The sequence below is a fragment of the Convolutriloba macropyga genome, chromosome 1 (genome assembly GCF_964194025.1).
Source record: "Convolutriloba macropyga chromosome 1, txConMacr16.3, whole genome shotgun sequence".
NCBI classification, from domain to species: Eukaryota; Metazoa; Xenacoelomorpha; order Acoela; family Convolutidae; genus Convolutriloba; species Convolutriloba macropyga.
In genome coordinates, this window is record NC_134468.1 from 79,233,521 (window position 1) to 79,256,756 (window position 23,236).

Consider the following 23,236-nt stretch of genomic DNA (forward strand, 5'->3'; position numbering starts at 1 on the left):
ATGTTTCGGAACCCCCCCCCCCCCCCCCACTTGTGATTACAACCCCTCAGAACTGATAATTTACACCTTTATTATGGTAGGTAGAAATTATAACCGTTTTTCATTCCTTAAACAGGTCACTTCTTAACAGGCCGTACAAACCGTTATCAGCAACGAAAACAATCAATAGTTTTTGGTACTTGACAATGAAAAAAGTTTATTCACGTGTGGTGTGGGGGGGGGGGGGGGGTTCAGCTGCAATGTGTTTACAATAGATTACTAACAGACGGATACTTTGAATGGTATATTTCTTTAATATAACTGCATTTATCTTTTCTATTTTAATCGAGTTTCAATTACAACATGTGTGCCAATTTCTTTTCGTCTGCTCTTTAGAATTAATTGATGAAGGAAGTTACGTAATACTCCATGGCTGTAGACCAATTTTTTCTTATTGTAATACTTTCATGCGTCGGATGCGCACTTCAAAGTTCAAAGAAACCTAAAAAGAGCTTATTCCTTTTGATGAAAAGAACCTACCCCTCAAACGTCCCCCCCCAAAAAAAAAAAAACCTGAATGAAGCCGTTGTTGGCCCCTATAGTAAACTTTGACTGTTTTCTGATTACTTTTTAAAATTCTATTGTTGTTAATTGTTATAGCAAAAAAAACAACCATAAACACTGCCACAAGCAGTAGGCAGTTCAAATTGGCTTACGCGAAAAAAAACTTATCCACATTGAAAAGGATACAAATCCATTTTTAAAACACATTCGGTCGCTTTATTGCTCCTAAGCTACAACAGGAAAATTTGAACTCATAAATTTTCAATAATGAAAAACGACCATTTCGCCAACCTGTTGAGTAACTGCATAGCTTACTTGCAAAACTAACTCTTGTGTTGCTGAATTCGGAATAAGACAGCTTAGAACACGATTCTTAGCTGGGATTAGAAACCTTTAAAGACAAAATATATGCTAACAAACCAGCGAACAATCGGTCGATTAGAAACCAATGCTCGCCGAATTAGCCCCGTGATTTTAAGAGTCTAAATTATTAGGCGTCAATGAATTTCGACTCTTCTTGACCAGAATAATGCTAGCGAGTACAAGAACTATACAAAACCATGATAAAAGGCAAAACTGAAATCTTGCAATTCGATGTGACAAAAAATATTCTAATGCAAGCATTATGCAGACAAAACCTGACAAAAAAAAACAGAAGATAATTAACTCGTAAAAAATCAACTGTGAGGTCCTAAAAAATTTGTATCAATATGCGACGTTACAACATTTTACTCATAGCTCCCAGGTCTCGGCCTCCACTTAAGAAAAAACCGTGCTTGAGAAAAACTGACGATGAAAACCTTTAATGAATTCCTCTACAAGACTATCTCCGCTTTTAAAGCCTAAAATTTTCTCACATTGTACAGCTGTTCAACTTTTGTCGTACCTTTATACCATCGAAACCTTTATATAATTATATAATTGAATCAGTTTTTTTGAAGTCTTAAATATCAGAAATCTACGGGTACTTAACTCTGGGGAACTTTTTAAAAAATATATATGTACACATATATATAATATATATATATATATATATATATATACAAACATATTTTATATATATATATATATATATATATGTATATATATAAATATAATTATATATATATATATATATATATATATATATGTATATAAGTATATATATATATATATATATATATATATATATGTATATAAGTATATATATATATAATATATATATATATATATATATATATACATATATATATATATGTATATATATATATATATATATATATATATATATATATATATACAGATATATTTATATATATATATATATATATATATATATATATATATATATATATATATATATATGTACATATCTCCATCTGCATCTTCGAATCGCAATAAAAATACCTCGAATTTGTCATTACTTCTGGAATAATTTATTTTTTTTCTTCGTTCTCATAGTAATTTTTTTTTGCAAACTCAAATTATAGTATTTCTCTTGAGCGCCTCTCCTTAAAATAAATAGTAAAAATTTAAATCTCTCATTTTGATGTCATTTTGATACCTATAGAACTACTCGCACTTTAAACAATTTTACAATATAAAACAGCATCTCAAGAAAATTGAAGTTCAACAACAGTAAATTTCAAATTGAATTTCCTGCGATTTGGTTACACAATAAAAATGGCAAAAAGTGTCCGTTTTTCTCCTCTATTGTTTTTCTCAATTGAAATGTGTATAACTGAATAAATATTTCCAGTCTGTTCGACTCAAAATTAGTTGAAAATTTTTTTCAAAACATGTCATAACAAAGCAATATATCATAAAGAAAATTGGTATTAAAACGCTGTTTCGTTTTCTTTTTTAGGTCTCTCCTTTTATTTCTGCACATATTCTAATTTTGCACAATTTTTTTAATCATAAATTTCCCTTTATTATTAGATTAACTTCCCCTTTATTTTTATCTCAAACCACTGTTTTTTGTATTATATTTCTTTCAAATTTCTCAGGTGTGGTCACGTCAACTAATCAAAATAACATAGAATACTCACTTAACTGAAAAACTTGCTTTCGTTTAGCATCTTGCAGTAATTATTGAAAAAAAGACATTTCTACCTGAACAAAAATATACCTTTTGTTGTCAAGTAAAAACATATCAAATATCGATTAAAATTTTCAATTGATGAGACTGCTAATGAGAATGCAAGCATTTGAACAGCACAGGGATCAATGTTACTTTAGTTCTGAACTCAGGGCAGTTAATGAAGAAAAAAATTCGATATCTCTTATAATGTTCTTTTTTCAATATGTTACCTTCTTATGTTGTTTATCAATTTTTTTTATCTCTCCGCAATTGTTGCTTTTTGATCTCTCTTACAGAATAAAATGCGTAATTCTGTAATATTAACGCCCGAATGTTTTTCATCAAAGTATATATCTAATGAGAAAATTTGTCCCTTAATTTGTAAAAAAAATAATTTTCAACATTGCCAAAGATTTTCCTGATTTTTTATTTTTTACTCAAATGAAAAACATAGCAATGATATGTTCAAGTTTTTTCGATATTTAAGAAAAACCAACAAAAAATACAATTTGAAAAACACAAATGTTCCACCTTTCTCATCAAAATCCATTTTTCTGTTGATCTCGTCCCAAATAACTCAGGCAATTCTATGAACAATCAACAAAACTGATATTCACATGAGATAGGTGAGTTGGGTTTGAAAACAGCAGCGGTGCCCATTGAATATCTCTATTTCTTTCTTGTTTTAATGATTTTGCTTATTCCTCCGTACTTTGACTTGGAATTGAAAAATCTAAGAAAAAGAAGCGCTAATGTTCACATTTTTTTTGGAGGACAGACAAAACACATAACAGACAAAAAAGATTTCTAAATTGTTTTATTCTTTTCATTATCCCTAGAAAAATTGTCTTCTATAGTTTTCTTGTACATGGGGAGTATCACAGATGTTTATGATTTTCACTTGATTTTGCGATTAAGCGTCCGTTTCAGGTTTTTATCAGCGTTAGCGTCAGTTAATTTTTTCCATTGTGATTTTGTATGAAATTTATTATTAAATCAAAATCCTATTGATCTACAAAAAATAAAAGCTTAAAATTTGTAGTAAGAAGAAAAATTACCCCCAAAATGTTTAGAAAATGTCGATTCACTTTTTTCTTTCTGATGTTTTCCTCTCATTTTTTCCTTCACCACTTTTGTTTTCAGCCTGCTCTAAAATTTGTAGTTCTTTCTCTTTTAAAAAAACAATATTTTTTGATAGCTTCAAAATTGTAATTTATATCTTTTCTAACGTGATTTTATAAAAAAGATGAAATTTGACCGCAGAAAACTCCCACCTCGCTTTTATGAATGAATGAGCACAAAACCGTAGTTCACAACTCAGTGCATGCACGGGAAAGGTGTGATGACGATGTAATGGCGGGAACGTGTGAAGTGTCAGTGTCAGTGTCCATGTGGGTCTCAGTGTCAGTTTCAGCAATTCAACACTTGAACAACCTTGAAACAACCTTTGGATCTCTTAAAACAGGCAAAAAACAAAACTTTTTATTGATTTTTATCAAAAACTGCAATTTTGAATGATTATTTCACATTATGCACTCTATTAATTGAACTTTTTTTAGTTCAGACAACGTTTTTCTCTTAACAAGAAATAGGCTGAACGTCTTAATGTTCAGAAAAAAACCAGTCTGAATTTTACGCTGTCCAGAAAAAATTCAGTGCATGACTCATCAAAATTTCATTCTGTGCAGACCAAACCCAGTCTATTTTTCAGTCTGAGAAGAATAAAATCATAAACAGTTTCTGAAATTTCTTACAATTATCAGGCCATAAAATGCCCTGTCAAGAAATCTTGAAATAGAAAAAATCAGAATGGATTTTTCATGATTCAGTACTGAATTATTATGACACTCAGATCCGGGAAACCTCATCACAGAGGTTTTTTGTCCTTTATTATACGGAAATTGAATGTTACGTATTTGTAAATAAAATTTCAGGATCTTTTCCGTTTGTGCCAGCTTAGTAGTTTCTACTAATATAGTTTCTGTATGCCAGCTTATTGTCATCACAGGAAATCAAAAGAATTGTTCTGGGTCATTTTGTGTTATTCCTACAATAATACGTGACCGAAGATTTGTTTCCGATTTCTGCAAAAAGGGTATTGAGTTCCTGTATAGTGTCTCTTTTTCAAAGTTTACATTTTTGTTGGTATCTTCCAATTAAGGAATCGGTTTTCAGCTTTGCCAGCACTATCACTTCCACTATTTTCCAGGAGTTTATGGCAATTCTTTTTGATTTTATGGATAAACTAATAAGATACTTCGGTGTTGTTTTGAAGAGTTCATTCTGATAACATCAATGTATTAGATGCACCAAACGAAATACGTCCCTAGAAAAATGAAACAGATCATATTTTTCGTGAATTTTTTTGTTAAAAAAGAAAGAGGCCTTCGAACACATTTTTGGTTTTCAAAAAATTATTTTTTGTTGAGAAACATCGAATTTCAAAATTTTCAAAACTTTTTCAAAATTCCATCATATTAGGATCATAACCAAGAACTTTTCGATTTTAGTATAATTTAAAAATTGTTCTCCTTTGAATTCAAACTGACCTCCTCATAATAAAAGTAATCATTTCGTGATGTAAACTGATTTATTGTATTTTGCATAGTATGAAACAGATTAAATCATAATTTGATCCTCAGTTATAAAGAAGAGTGATTGTGTCATTACAAAATGCTTTCTCTGTCGTTATCTGTGAAAGCTAAGTAGACATCGCTGTGACGTAACACCGGATCCTGATTCCCTATCGATTCGGGTGGGGAGGGGTACTGATCGGAGGAGTCCTCACTCGGAATATTAGCCGAACATCCCTGGGCAATATCCATGGACATTTGGTTTTTCCAGGGTGGCTCGTACGACTTAACAGGAGAAGTTATACCTCTGACGTCACAATTCCTGCTCGCGCTATCGCCGCGTTTGTGGGCGGAGCTTCCTACTCGGTGTTTTACAGCCCGAACTGTTGTATGTTCCGAGTTGCTGGTTCGACTCGTCTCGTATCGCCTCGGTGACGTCATACTCGTGTACGCATATTGGTTCATTCGTCGTTCGATGTCGGCCATCCGAGACATCGTACTGGACGTTGTCGGTTCCTGCCCAGACGAAGTGAAATCAACACCAGTCGGAGAACTGTTTTCATAGTACTCCGGGTACAAACTGGGATCGGGCGGTAGTCGTTTTTTGCGTTGTACAGAAGTCGTAGAACCCGGAGACGATAGAGGTTGTTCAGTATTATTATTATTGTTATTGTTATTTAAAGTTTGTGCCCTGTTTGAGTTAAAGTTTGGACTGTTTTGAAGGTTTCTGTAGGAACTCTGGATGGTCCGGTTACTTCCAGAAGATAAACCAGGTGAATGTATAGTGCTATGATGGTCATGATAGTGTGGTTGTTGTTTTGTTTGGATCAGGTATTGTTTACCCTTGTGAGTTAAGTCAGCATACTCGTGAGCTTCGTCTGTATTTTGATAGCCTGAAAAACAGTCATTAATTTATACTTGCGTCTCAAATTAGGCGAATCCCTGGTTTAGACCTCAACTTATGAAAAGTTCATGCTGGACCGAAAAGTGACGACGAAAGACCGTGCTCGACCCAATGATTTGAGCTCGGCGCAAATTATTCACGCTAGACCTTTTGTGTCCGACTACAGCCTGACCCACTTTTCTACGCTGGGCGTTTTTTCGACCTATAATGTAATGCTGGACTCAAAAATGTAGAAATGAAAAAAAAAATGCTGAACTGTTGTCACATAATAATATCATAAACGATTTTTTCTTCAGTCTGTTTTTCGTCTCGAAAAATTATACGTGCAATTCTTTTGCAAACTGTTCTTTATAACGTATTCATGCTCTTTCTTTGGTCGCATTTTGCAAGAACCGCTATACAGTGAAAATCTGCGATGTTATAAGAAAATGATTTCTTTGTATTTTTAACGGTAAAACATATAGAAAATGCCATACTTTCAACAAGGATAATCGGAAGATGACTATTACACTTACGCTAATTATTTCCAATCAATTATGTAATACGTCAATTTTATCCAACTGCAACAACTGATTTATCTCAAGAATTCAATACATTGTTTCAGAATTTTAGCATTTTTCAGCTGTTTTTAAGTTTTATTCCTCTGTTGCAATGCTGTTTAGCATTGCTTCTATGGTTCTTCAGTATAACAGGAAACAAAAAAAAACATTTTCCGAATTGCACGGAATCAGACATATGGAAAGATTTTTTGCTCGCGCAATGGAAAAACCAAGGTCCGCTCACAAATTTTGCATAGGTCCACCGTTAAAGTACTCTTTCTTGGCTGATGTAAAGACTACACTTCAACCAAAAAGCCCATAAAAATCCATGTTCACCAAACCGATCATGAAAAAACTTTCGCTTGATACAAGGAAAAAATTTAACTAGCCTTTGCGTAGGGAGCCCCATTGTATAATTTAAGTCAAAATAGGCCTCCACTAGAAATTTTAGGTGTTTTTTAGTTGGGGGTGAAACATGGGATACTGTTCGATATCAATAAACTCGCATTTTTGATTTGCAGTACAAACTTGTAGAAAAATTTGCATTTAAATCAGAAGGATAAAAAAAGGAAAATAGCTCGATCAGTTGAATCAATTTCAGTTTTTCAGGCATTTTATCGTCACAATTGTCACCGATTTGTTAGCTTGTCCTAATGTTCATCCATTCTTTATTACCTTTGTTTTATTCTCTTAAAACTGTATAATTGTTTTTCCTTTTAAATTCTAAGACAATTTCAGTTAGCAGACAATGTGGAGCTTAATTATACTGCTATAAAAATTTGGGCAAATTGAGTATCACCATCAGTTCAAGGTTACGCTGGCTTAGATGTTCCAATTGTTTATTTTTAGTTTCAGGTAGATTTCAGGTTGAAGTAAAGAATATTATTAACCAGCGTACTGGGTTCAATTCAATCCGCCCTGAATAATATATACGCTCGTTCACCATTTTGATACTCAACGGTTATGCGAATAGAATACCAAGTTTTTTTTCATGAAACGTTTTTTGGCTTTTTTAATTTAATACAGAGCAAGATTATGTTGCAAAACATTCACAAAGCTCAATTTAAAGAATTTAAGATAACCTTCCAGTGTGATGCTTCATAAATGAACTAGGCTTTTGCAGTTGAAAGGAAATCAGCTGATTAGCGCTTCAATAATATGAAATCTTTATTTTGATTCATTTCGTTCAAACCAGTAAATTTATTGAAAAAAGTTTCGAAGAAGTTTTGTAAACTGGAGATTAAAAACCTCCGATATAAGTCATTTCATTGTTTTTTTTCTAGAAGTATCTAAATTGTGTGCGATTATGAGTACAGCCCGCGAAAACAAGAACACTTCACACCTAAAGTTCTTGACAATCAAATTGATTGTTATTTAAAAGAACAACAAATTAATAGGCAGTTCCAGTTTTCAACAAACGTTTTCAGTTTGGTTTTTATTTTGAATTGGAATTATTTTTTTTACTTTGTTCTGATCAACCAGAAACGTGAATAAACCTTTAAAAAATTATCCTAAAACTGTGAATAATTTTTTGAATTCACAATTTTGTCCCAATTCTAGTGCTTCTCGATTTCATCCGCCTTAGAACCTACCCGTAAGAAGAACGAACATCTAGGGGGATGGAGAGCGTGGGTTCAATCCCCGTGCAGAACTTTGTTTTCGCACTTGGATTAAGACTTGCCAAGTCTTGGCCAGGTCTGACAAGTCTTAAATTTGTTATGATCATAGCTCTGAATCAGTACTGAGAAATATAGACTTGGAATTAGACTTGCCCAGTACTGATATTGACTTGGCGTTAGGTACGGGTACAGTCACGGCCAATTATGGACCTCAAACGAATTATGCTGGAAGCGTGTGAGTTTAGTTTTTCGACGCACGTTTCACTTTTATCTCACTACTTACGTCACTCTCTGACGTTAACAGTAGTTAAAGTCAAGTGAAGATATCTTAACTTAAGTGAATGTTATTTGAGGTCAAATTCATAGTTTATAAAATTGAACCAGTTGCAAGCATCTCAAACGAAATTTGTATAAAAATTTTCTCGTTCGAATTTTTTAGGTGTGTTTTTATTTGTATTTTGAGTCTGCAGGTTGTTGAAGCTGTATATTTTTGCATTCTGCTAGCCATGTTTATTTAATTGCTTGATCTTTATATTATTTCTTTCATCTAGTGAAGAGAGGGAGTTTTATATAATTGGCTGCATACGAGAATTCGAGATAGGTTGCTCATTATTTGAAAGCTGTTGTTCATTTTTTTTAAATATGCTACCATAATCCTTTTGAAAACCGGGAAATCGTTGCGTCAAAAAAATCTTTAAATAGGCATCGATGTTTCAAACTTAGCTAGGATTAACATCAAGGCTGAGGGTAAGTTTTAATTTGATGAACACTTATTTCAAATAAATAATTTCAAATCATTTGAATTGTTTATTATTTAAAAGGTTGGAACATTGTGCAAACGCTCATTACGTTTTCCATGTTCATTTCCAGCCTGATTCAGATCGTAGCTGAGGAAGTTTTGCACAAAGAGACCATGAAAGAGTTCGCCAGAAATATTTTTGCTCGTTAATGCTCTCAAATTAGGTAAACTAACCAGCTTGTTTGCGTAGTAAGAACGCGCGTCAAATTTCTTTCCATCCGTGCTCGTTGTTATTTGTCTGATGGTTAGAAACCAAAGCTGATACCAGAGCAGAAACCAAACCCCATTTCTTTGTTACATAATTAGCAAGTGGCGAATCTAATTTGAATATATTACGAAACAAAAAAAAAGATAAGTATCGAAATTTGGTAAATTTAGGGGGGAAATTAAAGCAAAATGAGACCGACACTGACTTGTAAAGATGATTAATTAAGGCGCACCTCGACATAAGAAGCTGCATATAGTGATAAGGCTATACCTACCCATAGGATTGTCTATCGAGTCATCGGCATCCAAGTCGAAACTCTCGTCATGCTGTCTCATTCGTTCGATGTACTTGTCAGTGTTCGGATCTCCACTCACGACGGCAGTGGTCACGTGATGCTCATTCACTTGCTTATTACGCAACATTGCGGCATTTTCCACAGGCGAGGAGTTGTCGGTTGGAGTCACGAGAGAGATCGTGGATCCGATGCTCTGTTTGATTGATTTGAGAACTGAAGAACCCAGACTGGAGGGTCTGACAGCCGAAGATTCGTTTTGGTCTGGAAGTCCCAAGTATGTGCCACATTTGGTTGCGTCTTCCTGAAAAATTGTGATAATTACAACACTTGAAAAGTTGTGAACCCTAAAAATGCAATTTTTATTCGAAACGGTCCATGAAGAGAACTTGCTGTATCGGAATCGAGAGGAGAAAATTGGGAGAATTTGAACTCATCGTTGACTTTACCTCTACGTAGATATATTGTTCATAGCCATTGAGAAACTGGACCAAAATACTTGCTAAGAACCCTGAAATTTGATACTGACAGTAATTTTGATTTTGACATGAATTGAGACAGCACTTCGATTTAAATCGTTTGAGAAAATATCTTATAATCTGTTGATTCCCTCATATTTCTGGGCAAAAAAATCTAACAATAATAAATTGTTTACGGATTACGCATGATACAAACGGGCATTTACATAATTTATTTATTTTCAAATGTTACATGCGCTCCGAAAGGACACCATTGACCCCTATGGATCGTTTTCAGGCGCCTTTGTGAGGAAGATAAACAAAAGAGTTTGTTGGGTTTATGCAGGGAAAAGGAATACTATGTGTCTAAAAAAAGTTTCAAATAAAACCAAAACACAATTCTTGGATTTAAACGGCAGTATACAACTTACAAATATCGATCGTTCCAATCAGCAAAAATATAGTTTTTTATGTCTAAAGAACCAATAACATAGTTTTTAAGGAAACTTGTGGAGAAAGCTTTAACCTGTTTTTCTTTCATTTTTCTCAGGCTTTTGAAAAAAGTAGGATCTAAACCAAGCAAGCAGTTGCATAGTTTTCTCAACCTTACTGTGATTGAGCAATTACTTAGTTTAGGGTAACTCATTTTAAGTTATTTTTTTTGTTTTTCTCATCCCATCAATTTCAATCAGCTCTTTTTCTGCGATTGCTTTTTTCAGTTGTTCGACATTGCATTCTTTTCGTATCACTTTTATCAGCAACTTTAGCAGTTCGTAAATATGGAGTTCTTGTGTGCTGTAGATGTTGTTTTCTTCTCGTATTTTTGTAGTTGACTCAAATTTTTTCTTAAAAAAGATTGTTCTAAGCAATCTGTTTACTTTGTTATCATTAGGCTGTAGAATGCTTTTTGTCGACGACCCATAAGCTATGACTCCGTACTGTATGATTGGCTGTACATAAGTCTTATAGACTCTTATCATATGCGATACTTTTAGGAACTTTCTCAGACGATAAAACATAGCAGTGAACTGGTTCAGCTTCTTCTGGATAATATTGCTATGTTCGGAAAAGCTTAAACGGTGATCTAGAATGATGCCTAAATACTTGAAACTGTTTACATTTTCTATTTTTTCCGCGTAAAGTGAAAAGCCGTCTTCACTGGCTTTCTTTTGCCTGAAAGACATTGTCTTTGTTTTTTTGATATTTAGTGTGAGCCCATTTTGCTCTAGCCAGTGTGTAACATTGTTTAGAGCCAATTGATGCTTGCTATCTATTGTTTTTGGAGTTCCAATGGTTTTTATAGCGGTATCGTCAGCAAAAAGATAATCTGTACTATTTTCATTGTTTCATGAAATGTCGTTTATATAAAGAATAAACAGCAGTGGTCCAAGGATGGAACCCTGCGGTACTCCAAACAACACTTGTCTAGATTTTGAAGATTTTCCTTTCACTTTTACTACCTGTGTTCTGTTGTGCAGAAAGGAAGCTATTATGCTTAAAGTTTTACACCTCAATCCATAATCTTAACATTTCTCTAGGAGAATGTGATGGTCGACAGTATCAAGTGCTTTTTTCAAGTCCAGAAAAGTAACCTTGATTTCATTTGCGTTATTTTGTTTATTCATTCTGATATCCTCCAACAATGAAACAATTGCGTCGGTAGTGTTGTGGTTTGATCTAAACCCAAATTGATTAGCTTTTAGTATCTTGAATTTTTCTATATAGTTTTTAATTCTATCAAAAATTAGGAACTCAAATATTTTGCCAATGATAGGTAACAATGAGATCGGTCTGTAATTCTCTGGTTTGCTCTTGTCTCCTTCTTTATGGAGTGGTGTTATGGCTGCTATTTTAAAAGGCTTCGGAAAATTTCCCTCCTCAAAACATTTGTTGAAGGGCATCGTGAGAACCGGCGAAACACTTGCCGATACAGCTTTGATATAGACGTAATTCAAATTATAGCAATCTGTGCTGTACTTTTTCTTAGTCTTAGCGATAGCGGCAGTAACTTCTTCTTCATCAATTGTCCTGAAAAACATAGAATTTATTTGTTTTGCTCTCTGTGTCAGTTTTGGTGAAAAAATTTTTTTGCTAAGTTAGCTCCTTTTGTAGCAAAAAATTATTGAATTTATTAAGATCATCAACAGCGTTCTTTTCTACTGTTTTTTCATCTCCATTGATATTGACTACTTCGTTAACAAACTGAAAAAAATTCCTGTTTCTGTTTCCAGCTTGTCTTTATTTGGTTTTCATAAAAATCTGACATCTTTCCTCTTATTTTTTTCCTCAACAATTTGGAATGTTTTTTGTACGCTTCTTTATCACTTTGGGATTTTGTTGTTAGGTAACGCTTCCAGAGTTGGCTTTTTTTAGCTGAGCATTTTTTTACTTCTCTGTCAATCCAATCTTTCTTGGCGCCTTGTTTTGATGGCTTTACAGGTAAAAAAGTATTGAGTGCCTCAACCAGTTTCTCATGTACGATTTCTGCACACCGGTTGGTATCACTTGTTGATAATTGGCCGCTCACTGATTCGAATTTTTTCTGGAGAAAAGAATTGAGCTCAAGGAGGAGATGATCATTGTCTAGTTTATTCCAGTTTCTTCTCAGTACTTGAACACTTTCAAAATTTTTCTCTCTTTTTACAAGCTCGAGTCCCACCGTGTAATGGTCGCTGATTTTGGTTTTTTCAACAAAACTTTTTGGTTTGAAATTTGTGAAAAAAAAATCAATACAAGTTTTTGTCCTAATTGTTTCGCGCGTTGCTGTTTGAGGGTCTACAAGAGCCAAAGCATTCATTTCCATTTGGTTAATTATTAAGGTCGATTTTGCCAATTTCTTCAAAAAATTAACATTTAGGTCGCCACACACGATATGTAGAGTACCGGGTGTCATACTTATTTGATCAATATAGGAAAAAAATTTTTCAAAGGTTTCTGCTTTTTTAGCATTGGGCGGAATGTATATACAAGTCACTAAGTGTGTTTTATCGGAAAAGTTAATCTCCTCAAACTAATAGCTTGCAGACTGTTTGTATCAACTGATGCAATTGTTTTCTTTGTCGCTTTTTTGTGTACAAAAATGCCAACACCACCTCCTCTTTTTTTTCTGTTGGATGTTTCTATCTTGAGGTAGTTCTGCAGAGAAAAACAATCGCTTTCAAAGCTATTTTTTAACCAAGTTTCAGTTAGGCAGATTGCCAATGGCTCAACCTCTGTCTGACTAATAAAAACTTTGAATTCATCAAAATTTTTTGTTAAAGAACGAATGATTTAAAGAAGTATCCACTCCTTTGCCGTTTTAACTGAGGTGTCCTTGTTTTCTGAAACCTCCATATGTTCTTTTGTCTGCGTTTTTAGCATTATGCCTGTCTGGTTTTTATCAGCATCTCATCCTAACAGCGCATGACTGTTAAAAAAACAAAACAAAAAACATAACAAAACAAAAAAAAACAAAAAAGGAACTTTGGAAAACTGCAAGAGAAAAAATGTGAAACAAAAGTTTTGAACAAAACTACAAATTTTGGATAGTTTTTAGAGTGTTCCTAGTTGCTTTAATATCTCCGCGGAGATCGCAGAGTTTTTCTTTTTCTGTAGGCTTCAACTCCCCTTCTTCCAACCTGTGCAGGTTGCGGAGATCGCAACTAGGTTGAAAGGCACCAGCGGAGATCACTGGTAGGTTCGTAGAAACCTAAAAAAAAGTTGCTCTGTCAATATACAGCTAGATTTATCTATTTGTGCTTTGTTCCTACCAAATGTGTTTATCTTCCCGTGAGAAATCAATTTATTTTTGAACAGAAAAATAATCGAAAGTTCTTTGAAGTCAATCAAAACCAAAAGGTTGAGATAAGCATTAAGTTTGTCTTAGTTCCTTTACTCTCTACCGAAGCAGTGGCGTTTGTTATGTGGCGATAGTTTTTCGACGCTGTTGCGTTCAGTTGCTTGTCTTTTTTTGACGGCATCTAAGTTGTCCAACTTCTTGTACTTAGACAAACTTAGTTTTTTCGATTCCATCATGAACCAAAACTGAGACAACACAATTGTTGGTGCTCGTAATCATGTCTCGCTTGTGTGCCTCGTTTCGTATTTCCTGTTCACATTCAGGCAGCGACTCGTACATGTATATATTTAGCTTAAATTTTTTTTGTTTCGTAGGCTCCTGCGTTTTTTGTACACATCAATTTTGTCCTGGTAGAATATGAACTTACAGATAACAGTGGAATTTGTTTTGGCATTGTTACCGGGTAATAGGTGGCAAGCTTTTAACCGATTATAGTCTATTTTCATACCAAGAAAATTTTGAAAAAATTTCAAAGTGTCTCGGGTGACGTCTGCACTATTCCTTGCTTCAAATGGGGGATTGGAAATCAGCACACAATCTTTCCTGGAATACCGTTCCTGACACCGCAGGCGATCGTTCATGTTTTTTTTATTTTCCCGCAGTTTGGCAATTTCTTGCTCTTGTTGTTCGGTTTTTGAGCGCAAAAAACGAACCTCCTTGGTTAATTCGCTCACCTTTTCGGAATTGCTACTCACGAGACCCTAATCGCAGTTTGAAGATGTTGCTTCCATCTGCACCACAGCCACAAATAAGTAAGAAGAAAAAAAACAATTAAATTCTGTAAATTGCAATGATGATGTAATCTAGTTAAGGATGTTGTTCAAATCGATGTTCTTTTTGTAGGCTTCTGCTAAAAAAAAACGCGTGTTTTTAGAACACAAATGTGAAGGTCAAAGCCGACTGAATTGCGCTTGCTTTTTTGCTTTCTTTGCTTTTGGGAAATCTGTGCACTTTCGACTAAAAGGCTTGAAACTGAATCTGCTGGTCTGCTTTTCTTGTGTTTTAAATGTTCAGAATCTCAAATGCCAAGCAAGTGTGCTGAATCCAATCTTAACTAATAGATTGTCCAGATGCTTAGTCACACCGATTACGTGCAATGATTAGTCAAAATTGTCATTCAATTAGAATTTTTTAATTGAAGGGAACATTGTTGACAACATTGTTGAATGCTGCCCAATAAATGCTTTACGCTTGGCCCCTGTTCAGCACTTACAATTTTGTGACCTACAATTAATAATAATAATGTTTGGTTTCTGCGTAATCGCAGCGGCCTATTCTCAGCTGCCCTTTTCTTCTTAATAATATCCCCACATGCAATATTTCGTCAGGGCTTTCACACAAAAGTTTTCTCACTCTAGTTATTCATGCAGGAATTTGTAGCCCGTCCCATTTTACTTTTGTAAATTAATTACAGTTACACTGTTATTCCTCTGTTACGCTGCTAAAATCTTAATCCTTCCGAAGCCACGAACTTAAATGCAGTTCACAAGTGCATTTCAGAACACAAGCATAAACAAAGACTGCGATATTTATTCAATTCGAGAGAAATTTTGCACGAATTTGTATGGCTAGAATGTTTGTCAAGTAGACAGTAGTGTATCCAAATCGCTTACAAAAGATTAAATGTTGTCAAAAATTCGGTCAACTTCAAGCGTGCTCATATTATCTCTGTCCTTTCCATGGACCAAGTGGAAAGTTTTACGATATGAAAACTTTAACAAGAACATAACTGTTGTAACTTCATTTTCTTTTATTTTTCGAAGTAGCGGCCACTAATTTTGACAATGAAAAGCTTTGAAAAAATGATAAACTATTATCTATCCAAAATCTATGCTTAAAAATAATCGAAAAAATAAACGCGATATATAGTTTCAGAAACGGTAGTTTTTTTTCAGCTAAAATTTATTGTCTCTTCATTTTATAATTTTTCCCAAAAAACACATTGGAAATAGTCCGAGAGCTGAAATATAGCCCAGAATTACTTATCTACCACAGAATTGTTGTTAAAACGTTTGGCAGATGAGGAGCTCTTTCTTTTCATTTTTCTTAGTACCCATACCTTACTCCAAGTCTATATCATTACTGGGCAAGTCTTAAAACAAAACTTACAAGTCTGGGCCAAGACTTGGGTAACACTTGCAAGTTGATTCCCAAGTCAAAATCAACTTTTCAAAAAATTTTGAGTGAAAATTCGAATTCCAAAAAAATTTCGCAACGTGCTACAATTTTTGCATTAATTTTTGGCCACGTTCCCTAGGTGTTATAAAATGATGCCGGAGGCACACCAAATTGTATATTAGCACCCCGGGGAAGAGGGGTCTATTCAACGCAAATTGAGGGTATTTCAGTTGTTCTGGGCCGTTTTCAGTCATTTTTCAGCCGTTCCAGCCACTAAAAAAGCCGAAATCACCAAATGTTTGTACTTTTCAGATAAGCCAAATGACGAACGTTTCCAAACAAGGAAAAATTGTTAAAAAGGGGTGCAATTGTGAGAGTCCCCATGATGAAGTTTCTTTGGCCATTTTTAGGCGTTTTCGCGGCTAATTTTAACGTTTTTTTGCTCTGTTTGACGTTTTTCGGCTATTTTTGACGTTGTTTCGGCTTTTTTTGCCGTTCATTTCGGCGATTTTTGACGTTTTTTCGGCTTTTTTTGACGTTTTAGGACTTTTTTCGCCTTCCAAGACTCGGATTTAGACGTGTCAAATCTTGGCCAAGACTTGAATTTTGAAGTGCCAAGTCTTGGCCAAGACTTGAATTAAGTTTTGCCAAGTCTTGGCCAAGACTTGGATTAAGACTTGCCAAGTCTTGGCCAAGACTTGGATTAAGACTTGCTAAGTCCTGGCTAAGTCTTGGATTAAGACTTGCTAAGTCTTGGCGAAGTCTGACAAGTCTTAAATGTGTTATGATCATAGCTCTGAATCAGTACTGATACCTAGAATTGGAATTAGACTTGCTCAGTACTTATATTGACTTGGCGTTCGGTACGGGTATGTTTTTGTTAGCTATCTCTCTGGTACTGGATTAGGTGCACTGGCAAAAACTTGTGGGCCAAACTTGAATTTCTCTATTGATCTTTCTTTCAGCACTAGATGAAACGCTCTCCAGAAAATTTGCAATTCAATGGTGAGTAGAATAACACTCAATTTTTCAGACACTGATTATATACACTGATTTAAGGAGAATAACACTGATTCTGGTGAGTAGAATAACACTCAATTTTTCAGACACTGATTATATACACTGATTTCAGACACTGATTTAAATAATCAGACACTGATTTCTTAAATTCCAGAACTTAACTTTTCACAAATTTTCATTTCGATTAAAGAAAATTTGCTTTCTCATTATTGCAAGTTTAGGTTTAACTTGTATACAGTAGTGAATAATGCAAAATTTTTTCACTAGAAGTTTCGTCGTGACGTCACATGTCCGCATTCGACCTGTTAAATTACCAGAAATTAAAATTTAACTGGACATTGACGTTATTCGTCCTATGTTTACTGTGCTTTGATCTTTCCAAGCTAATTCATTTCATTAACATTTCTAAGGTCAACTTTGTTGGTAAATATCAGATATAAACATTCTCAGTTTGGCTATAAGTTGGTGATGTAAACTAATAACTCAAGCTTATAAATGAAATTTGTATGACATAAGTTAGACTTGACCAGAATCCATTTTGCTCTTATTAATGCATTTAAATCCCGAGAGAGTATTATTGTGTTATTGGGTAATATTTTACCCCTCTTTCATCTCCCACTCAAAAGGTAACTTTCATCTTTGGCCTTGTTTGGGGAGGCCCGGGGGTGCAAGATATCCTCAAAAAGGTCGCTTTTCCATTGTTTTCTGCATCAAAAATGCCTTTCAGTCAAAATAAACACAATAACTTTTTGCCTCAAATTCCTGTAGTAACCTGAGGCGCCCTTATACGCTTACGCATCTATAAGACCATAAACAACGTTCCCCCTTTACTTTTCCTGAGATATGATTGACCTTTAACAAACGCTTTTCTCATAACCCTCCCTTGAAAAAAAATGATTTGGCGTAAATTTGTCTCTTTTTTCCTCGTCGGTAAACGCCGTTAAAATCCATAGCGCCTCCTTGCAAATTTTCTATATAAAGACGATAAATTTTTGATATAAGTAAGTTTGACTCTCTTTTCTCGTTTGTAAAAACCGTTGACATCCATTTATCATCTTTATACGACAAATTTACGATAAGTTCTTTATGCATTGTGTTTGTAATATAGATTTGAAGCTTTCGTTTCCTCATAAAACAAAACAAGGCGGCTCAGCAATGTGCGATGGCACATAAGGTTCCGAGCCCTCCCATCCACAATTTTGGCATAATTGTCTACCAAATAAGGAACAGATAGAGAACCCAAAAATTATTTTTTGGGAATACCAAAAAACCCAAAAAAGCCCAAGTATTTTTTGAAAAAAAAATTGTGTATGAACGATAAGATAGCCTCCAAAGCAAATAGCTCAGTGGAGTAAAAATTGAAGTATTAAATTGCTGTGATATGCCAATATTAAGAAAGTGAGTCAAGACGAACAACAAAATCAAACAATAACAACAACAACAACAACAACAAACATTAGTTACATCAAAAAGTTTTTGTCCGTTTTAAAAAACAAAATTTAATACCAAAGTCAACATACCGTCAGATGAATCTAAAACTAAACAAAATAAGCTATAAATCACCAGAAAAGATATGGACCGGTTAACAAAAAGGTTTGGTAACAATTAGACCATAAAGAACAAAAACAGTAAAGTTAAAAAAATTCGCTTATTTTTTTTTTTAAAACAATTAACTTCAAAGTAATTAAAACCATTAGAAATCAAGTAAAATATCCCAAAAGTTTACGATTACTAATGCTTCTATAGAAGGGCATTAGGACCTGTCCGTATTCATTTCTTTAAGCGGCTAAAAGAACAACAAAAAAACACCAAACAAAAATTCAATTGAAACTTGACAGAAAACCCTGTCAAAACCGTCAAGCCATATTTCAGTCCTCAGAATATATTCGTTTGCGCCTTCTTCAAACACTGATAAGGTAGTATTTGGCCATTTATTAGTAAGACTAGGTAACAAGTAGACAAAAATGAGAAAAGGGCAAAAGTATGTAATAATTTTGATTTTTTTTTCGAAACAAAATTATATCCAAAGTCATGAAAAACATTAATTACAAAATGAAATATTTAAATAGGGCGGTTTATCCGTCTAAAGGAATTGTTTGAGACCTGCAATCATCCAGAATAATTCTTGCGCCTACAAAAAGGACGTCAAACATGAAAAAATTCAAATTAATTTTTCTTTTTTTTTGTAAAAAACCGGTGTCGAAGTCAGTAAAGTCGTAACGCATTTTTTTTAAAAAAATAGATTTTGCGACATGAATTCCTTTTGACACCTTCCCTTGACATCCATAATGAAATATTCGACCTGTAATTAACGAGATTAGGTACCAAAAAGAGAAATAAAAAGAACAAACTTGCGAAGTTAAAAAGTTTTTATATTTAATTTTGGAAAACGATTGTTTTCAAAGTCATGAAAGCCATCAGCTATCTAAAAACGATAATCTATATTTTTAAGGATTTTAATATGTTCAATGGTGTTTCATTTTGAACTCTAATAATGTGATATGAGAACTGACAATAATGTGATAATGTGACTAGAAAACGTGAAAAATTGGCAAATTTCTAAAAACAAAAAAAACTGAAATCTAGTAGTATCAAAGCCAGAAAACAATAACTTCAGCCTTAAAAATGCAATCGAGACTAAATCTCAGACCAGTAGAATGAAGAAGCATTCTTTTTTTGCTGACACTAAGCTGCAAGTTGACCAAATTAAGAAAAAAAATGGAGGAAAAGTTCATTAAGCCATTATTTATTTAAAAATCAATTATTTTTAAAAGTCGAAACGGTCATAAACTTTCACGTAAAAAGCCAAATGCAATAGTTTTAAGCTGCTTAGGAAGCCAATTGGACCTATCACTCCTGAGCTTTCATTTGATATGTTCTGTTCTTTATTATTAAAAAAGTTCTTTTTTCAAAAGAAGACAGACTGATTGCAATCCGAATTCTTTTTGGATTGCAACAGCCCAAGATTGGACCAGAACTATTTCTGCTAATGCCTATTGTCCGTTAGGAACTATTGATTTTCCGAATGTTGTTGATATAGATAATTTGTTAGTTGAAAAACTCAAAAAAAAAATTCTGCATTTTTGATAATAAACGAGTAAAGCTAGCAAAAAACGGCAAAGTTTTAATTACAGAGCTCTCTCCGCGAACTTTGAAGTGGGAATAGCCCCCTCTGGGTCTACAAAGATTTTTTTAGTGTTGTTCGGGGGTGTAGTCCCGGCAAATTTTATCAAAGTGGACTAAAGTAGCTTATTTCGTGCTGTTTGTGATGAAAAAGGCTGAAATTTGAAATATTTATCCAGATTTTTTGACAAAAAAACAAATCAGAATAATCACCAGTGCTTGTTTGTCCTTAAAAATAAACTCAACGACACTATTCTGCTAAAATTTCAACAAATTTTAGCATAATTGACGAAAAATTAGTCAAAAATTTCGGAAAATGTGAATAAAACAAGGTGAGTTCACTCTACTTTTCTCAGAAGTTGAAACCTCGATAACTCACTGTAGAAATTAAAAATTAAAAAAATCTTTTTAATTCCATACTCTACGCTGGACGAGCTTTTTAATGATACCAGTCTCAACTCTCTACGATGAATATATCGATCGGCGAAAATTGACTGAACAAAAAAAACCCATTTGAGTATATAGTTCCTCTCCCCTCAAGAGGGGTCGGAACAAAAAGGTTTTAGAAACGGACTAAGTAAACTGCAAAAGGTCATTTTTTGTATTTGTAATGCATGATCTCTCAAAAAAGCGTATGCACATATTTCTGACGTTTTATATTTGGCGATATGTTTAAAGAAATTTTTTCGCGTTTTTTCATTGATAAGGATTTTCTGAGCTGGCGATAAAACACATTATATCTTTATTGGCGTTGTATTGCTTTAGCAAGGTAAATGTTTTCATTGAACAAGACTTATTGTCAAAGTAAAATTTAAACGAGATCTGTAGAAACGATTTTAATATGGGGTATGATTTCGTAGGAGGCTATAATGAGAGACAGCCCCAACCTGGACTTGCACAAGTCGCAGAGCATTTCAGCGCTGAATCAGCACAGTTTTAAAAGTAAAAACTTTATTCGGTTCTGAAACCTTACATAAACAGAATATTTCACGTTTCTTTATATGCAGTTTTTCTTCATTATGATTATATTGAGGTCAGAGAATTCGCCCAGTCTAAGATTATCTTGTATAGTCTGAAAGTTACCCAAAATTAAGACTGGACAGAATAATTTCATATTTTTAAGCTTATAACTGGTAATATTATAGTAGCTTACACAATCAGCACGGAGCCCATTTAGCTTAGTCGTTACGAAATATTACATAAATTAAATGTTACAAGTACCAACGCGGGCCTTCCAGTGGCTTATGAAGCAGAGCTTCTTGGCGGGAGTTAAGCTAAACATATTATTTTTCATGCAGTAAATTTTACTAAAATACCAAGACTGGCCAGTATAAATTGTGATATGAACAGAGTTCTGGCCATCTTAAAAAAAAAACAAAAATTCTCTAGTCTGATTGAGCGCTGATTTGCTCTGCCACCAAATTCGGTGAAATACGAAAAAGAGAGAGACCCGAAAACAAAAGAAACAACTCAAAAAAAAGAAAGACAACATGAACTGATTGCAGGCTTTTTTTCGAATTGACAAAATTATTTTCATAATCAGCTGATTAAAAGTTCAAAAGTCAAATATAATTTTTAGATTACAGTAATATTTTCCAGTACAAATATTTCAAATCAAAATAAGAACTTCCGTGTTCTGCTAAACATTCTTAACTGTTGGTTTTGTTTAGTTTGGGCGAGAGAATGTACGCGGTCTCCCATTGGCCTCATGCAAATGTCCAAAGGAATCGACATCACAGAGCTGGACTTAGACGACTCAAAAGGAACAACCTCTGGATTCAAAAAGTCTCTCTTTGACTTCACTTGCAATGTTGAACATAACTACTCCTGGACATGGGCAGGTTTATAACGCTTGGGCTGTTTCATTCATTCATATATTGCTATTTCAGGGAAAAATAATGCTCTCTTTGGAAAACTTCTTATCCATAAAACGGACCGTATATGGAAAGTTAGTTAGATTACCATAGCAAGATCATAAAACGGAAAATTAAATAACTTTTACGGACCATATGTGGTCCATTTCATGGTAAGTAAGTTTGGTCAACCCGGGTTACTACTTCTTTGTAACCCCCCCCCCTTTCCCCCTCCTCCTCCTCCTCCTCCTCCTCCTCCTCCTCCTCCTCCTCCTCCTCCTCCTCCTCCTCCTCCTCCTCCTCCTCCTCCTCCTCCTCCTCCTCCTCCTCCTCCTCCTCCTCCTCCTCCTCCTCCTCCTCCTCCTCCTCCTCCTCCTCCTCCTCCTCCTCCTCCTCCTCCTCCTCCTCCTCCTCCTCCTCCTCCTCCTCCTCCTCCTCCTCCTCCTCCTCCTCCTCCTCCTCCTCCTCCTCCTCCTCCTCCTCCTCCTCCTCCTCCTCCTCCTCCTCCTCCTCCTCCTCCTCCTCCTCCTCCTCCTCCTCCTCCTCCTCCTCCCCTTCAATTGGTACATGTTGCACGCCCTGCAACACTAAGTGAGGACCTACAAAGGGAAAGAGAGGGTTCTTCTCAAAACCAAAATACCTTGCGGATTTTTTGCTTCATTGTTGGACTTTTTAGTTCCCGAGCAGCTGTCTATTATCGACAAAACGCCCAAAAACAACTTTCAAGTTACAACTCAAGTGTTGCGATCTTTCCACGATTTCAAGAAACGAATGGCGAGGCGAAGTGGGCTAATTCTAACCGAAGGCATGTTCTCCAGGAATTCTCAATATCGGGCAGTGAGTCGAGAACTGATTGAATACTCGACTGTAATCACAGAAATTCGGGCAATTTTTAACACTGTAGATGTCGAATTGAACACGTCGTCTCTTCTGGGTGACCACGTGCAAAAACGACTTTCAATTTTGCCCGACAACTTACACGATAATCCGGAAGCATATCAAGACTTCATAGGGATGTTTGTTTCCTTTTTAACCCTCACTAATTATTTTCGGCTTTTCTCAGGTTTTTTTGTTTTAATTTTCATGGGTTCAATATGTTTAAATATAAAAAATTGGATAAATGACTCGAAATTTTCGGGTTAGGGTTTATTATATTAGAGGACAGATCTGTTCCGTTTGCCCCCCCCCTAGCATTTTATTTGCACCAAACCCCCCCCCCCAGACGCACAGGTCATAATATTTTTGCATAATGATTTACTGTAATGGTAAATGTGCTCTGTAACTAGA

The 23,236-nt window shown here is 34.6% G+C and overlaps 2 protein-coding genes across 7 annotated transcripts in view; one reads left to right on the forward strand and one right to left on the reverse strand.

The window, feature by feature from the left end:
- Window positions 1-5,139: 5,139 nt before the first annotated feature.
- Window positions 5,140-23,236, reverse strand: part of LOC142343004 (uncharacterized) — a 73,797-nt gene continuing 55,700 nt past the window's right edge. For all 6 annotated transcript variants that reach the window (XM_075394708.1, XM_075394695.1, XM_075394722.1 and 3 more), the window contains exons 9-10: window positions 9,522-9,843; window positions 5,140-6,071 (exon numbers count right to left, since the gene is read on the reverse strand). In XM_075394708.1, the coding sequence (XP_075250823.1) occupies window positions 5,272-6,071; window positions 9,522-9,843 (1,122 nt within the window). In that variant the 3' untranslated portion in view covers window positions 5,140-5,271. The remainder of the gene's footprint in view (window positions 6,072-9,521; window positions 9,844-23,236) is intronic.
- On the forward strand, window positions 17,257-23,106 carry LOC142351883 (perivitellin-2 67 kDa subunit-like). The gene is made up of 3 exons (XM_075404127.1): window positions 17,257-17,599; window positions 21,767-21,937; window positions 22,626-23,106. The coding sequence occupies exons 1-3, from the start codon at window positions 17,524-17,526 to the stop codon at window positions 23,090-23,092; spliced, it is 714 nt and encodes a 237-aa protein (XP_075260242.1). The 5' UTR covers window positions 17,257-17,523; the 3' UTR covers window positions 23,093-23,106.

What these genes read in the sequence shown, in the direction of transcription:
- LOC142351883 (XM_075404127.1), top strand. Translation starts at nt 17,524, where the DNA reads ATGCATTTAAATCCCGAGAGAGTATTATTGTGTTATTGGGTAATATTT. An exon ending in TTTCATCTCCCACTCAAAAG is followed by an intron (nt 17,600 to 21,766) that starts GTAACTTTCATC and finishes GGTTTTGTTTAG; the next exon opens with TTTGGGCGAGAGAATGTACG. An exon ending in CTACTCCTGGACATGGGCAG is followed by an intron (nt 21,938 to 22,625) that starts GTTTATAACGCT and finishes TGGACTTTTTAG; the next exon opens with TTCCCGAGCAGCTGTCTATT.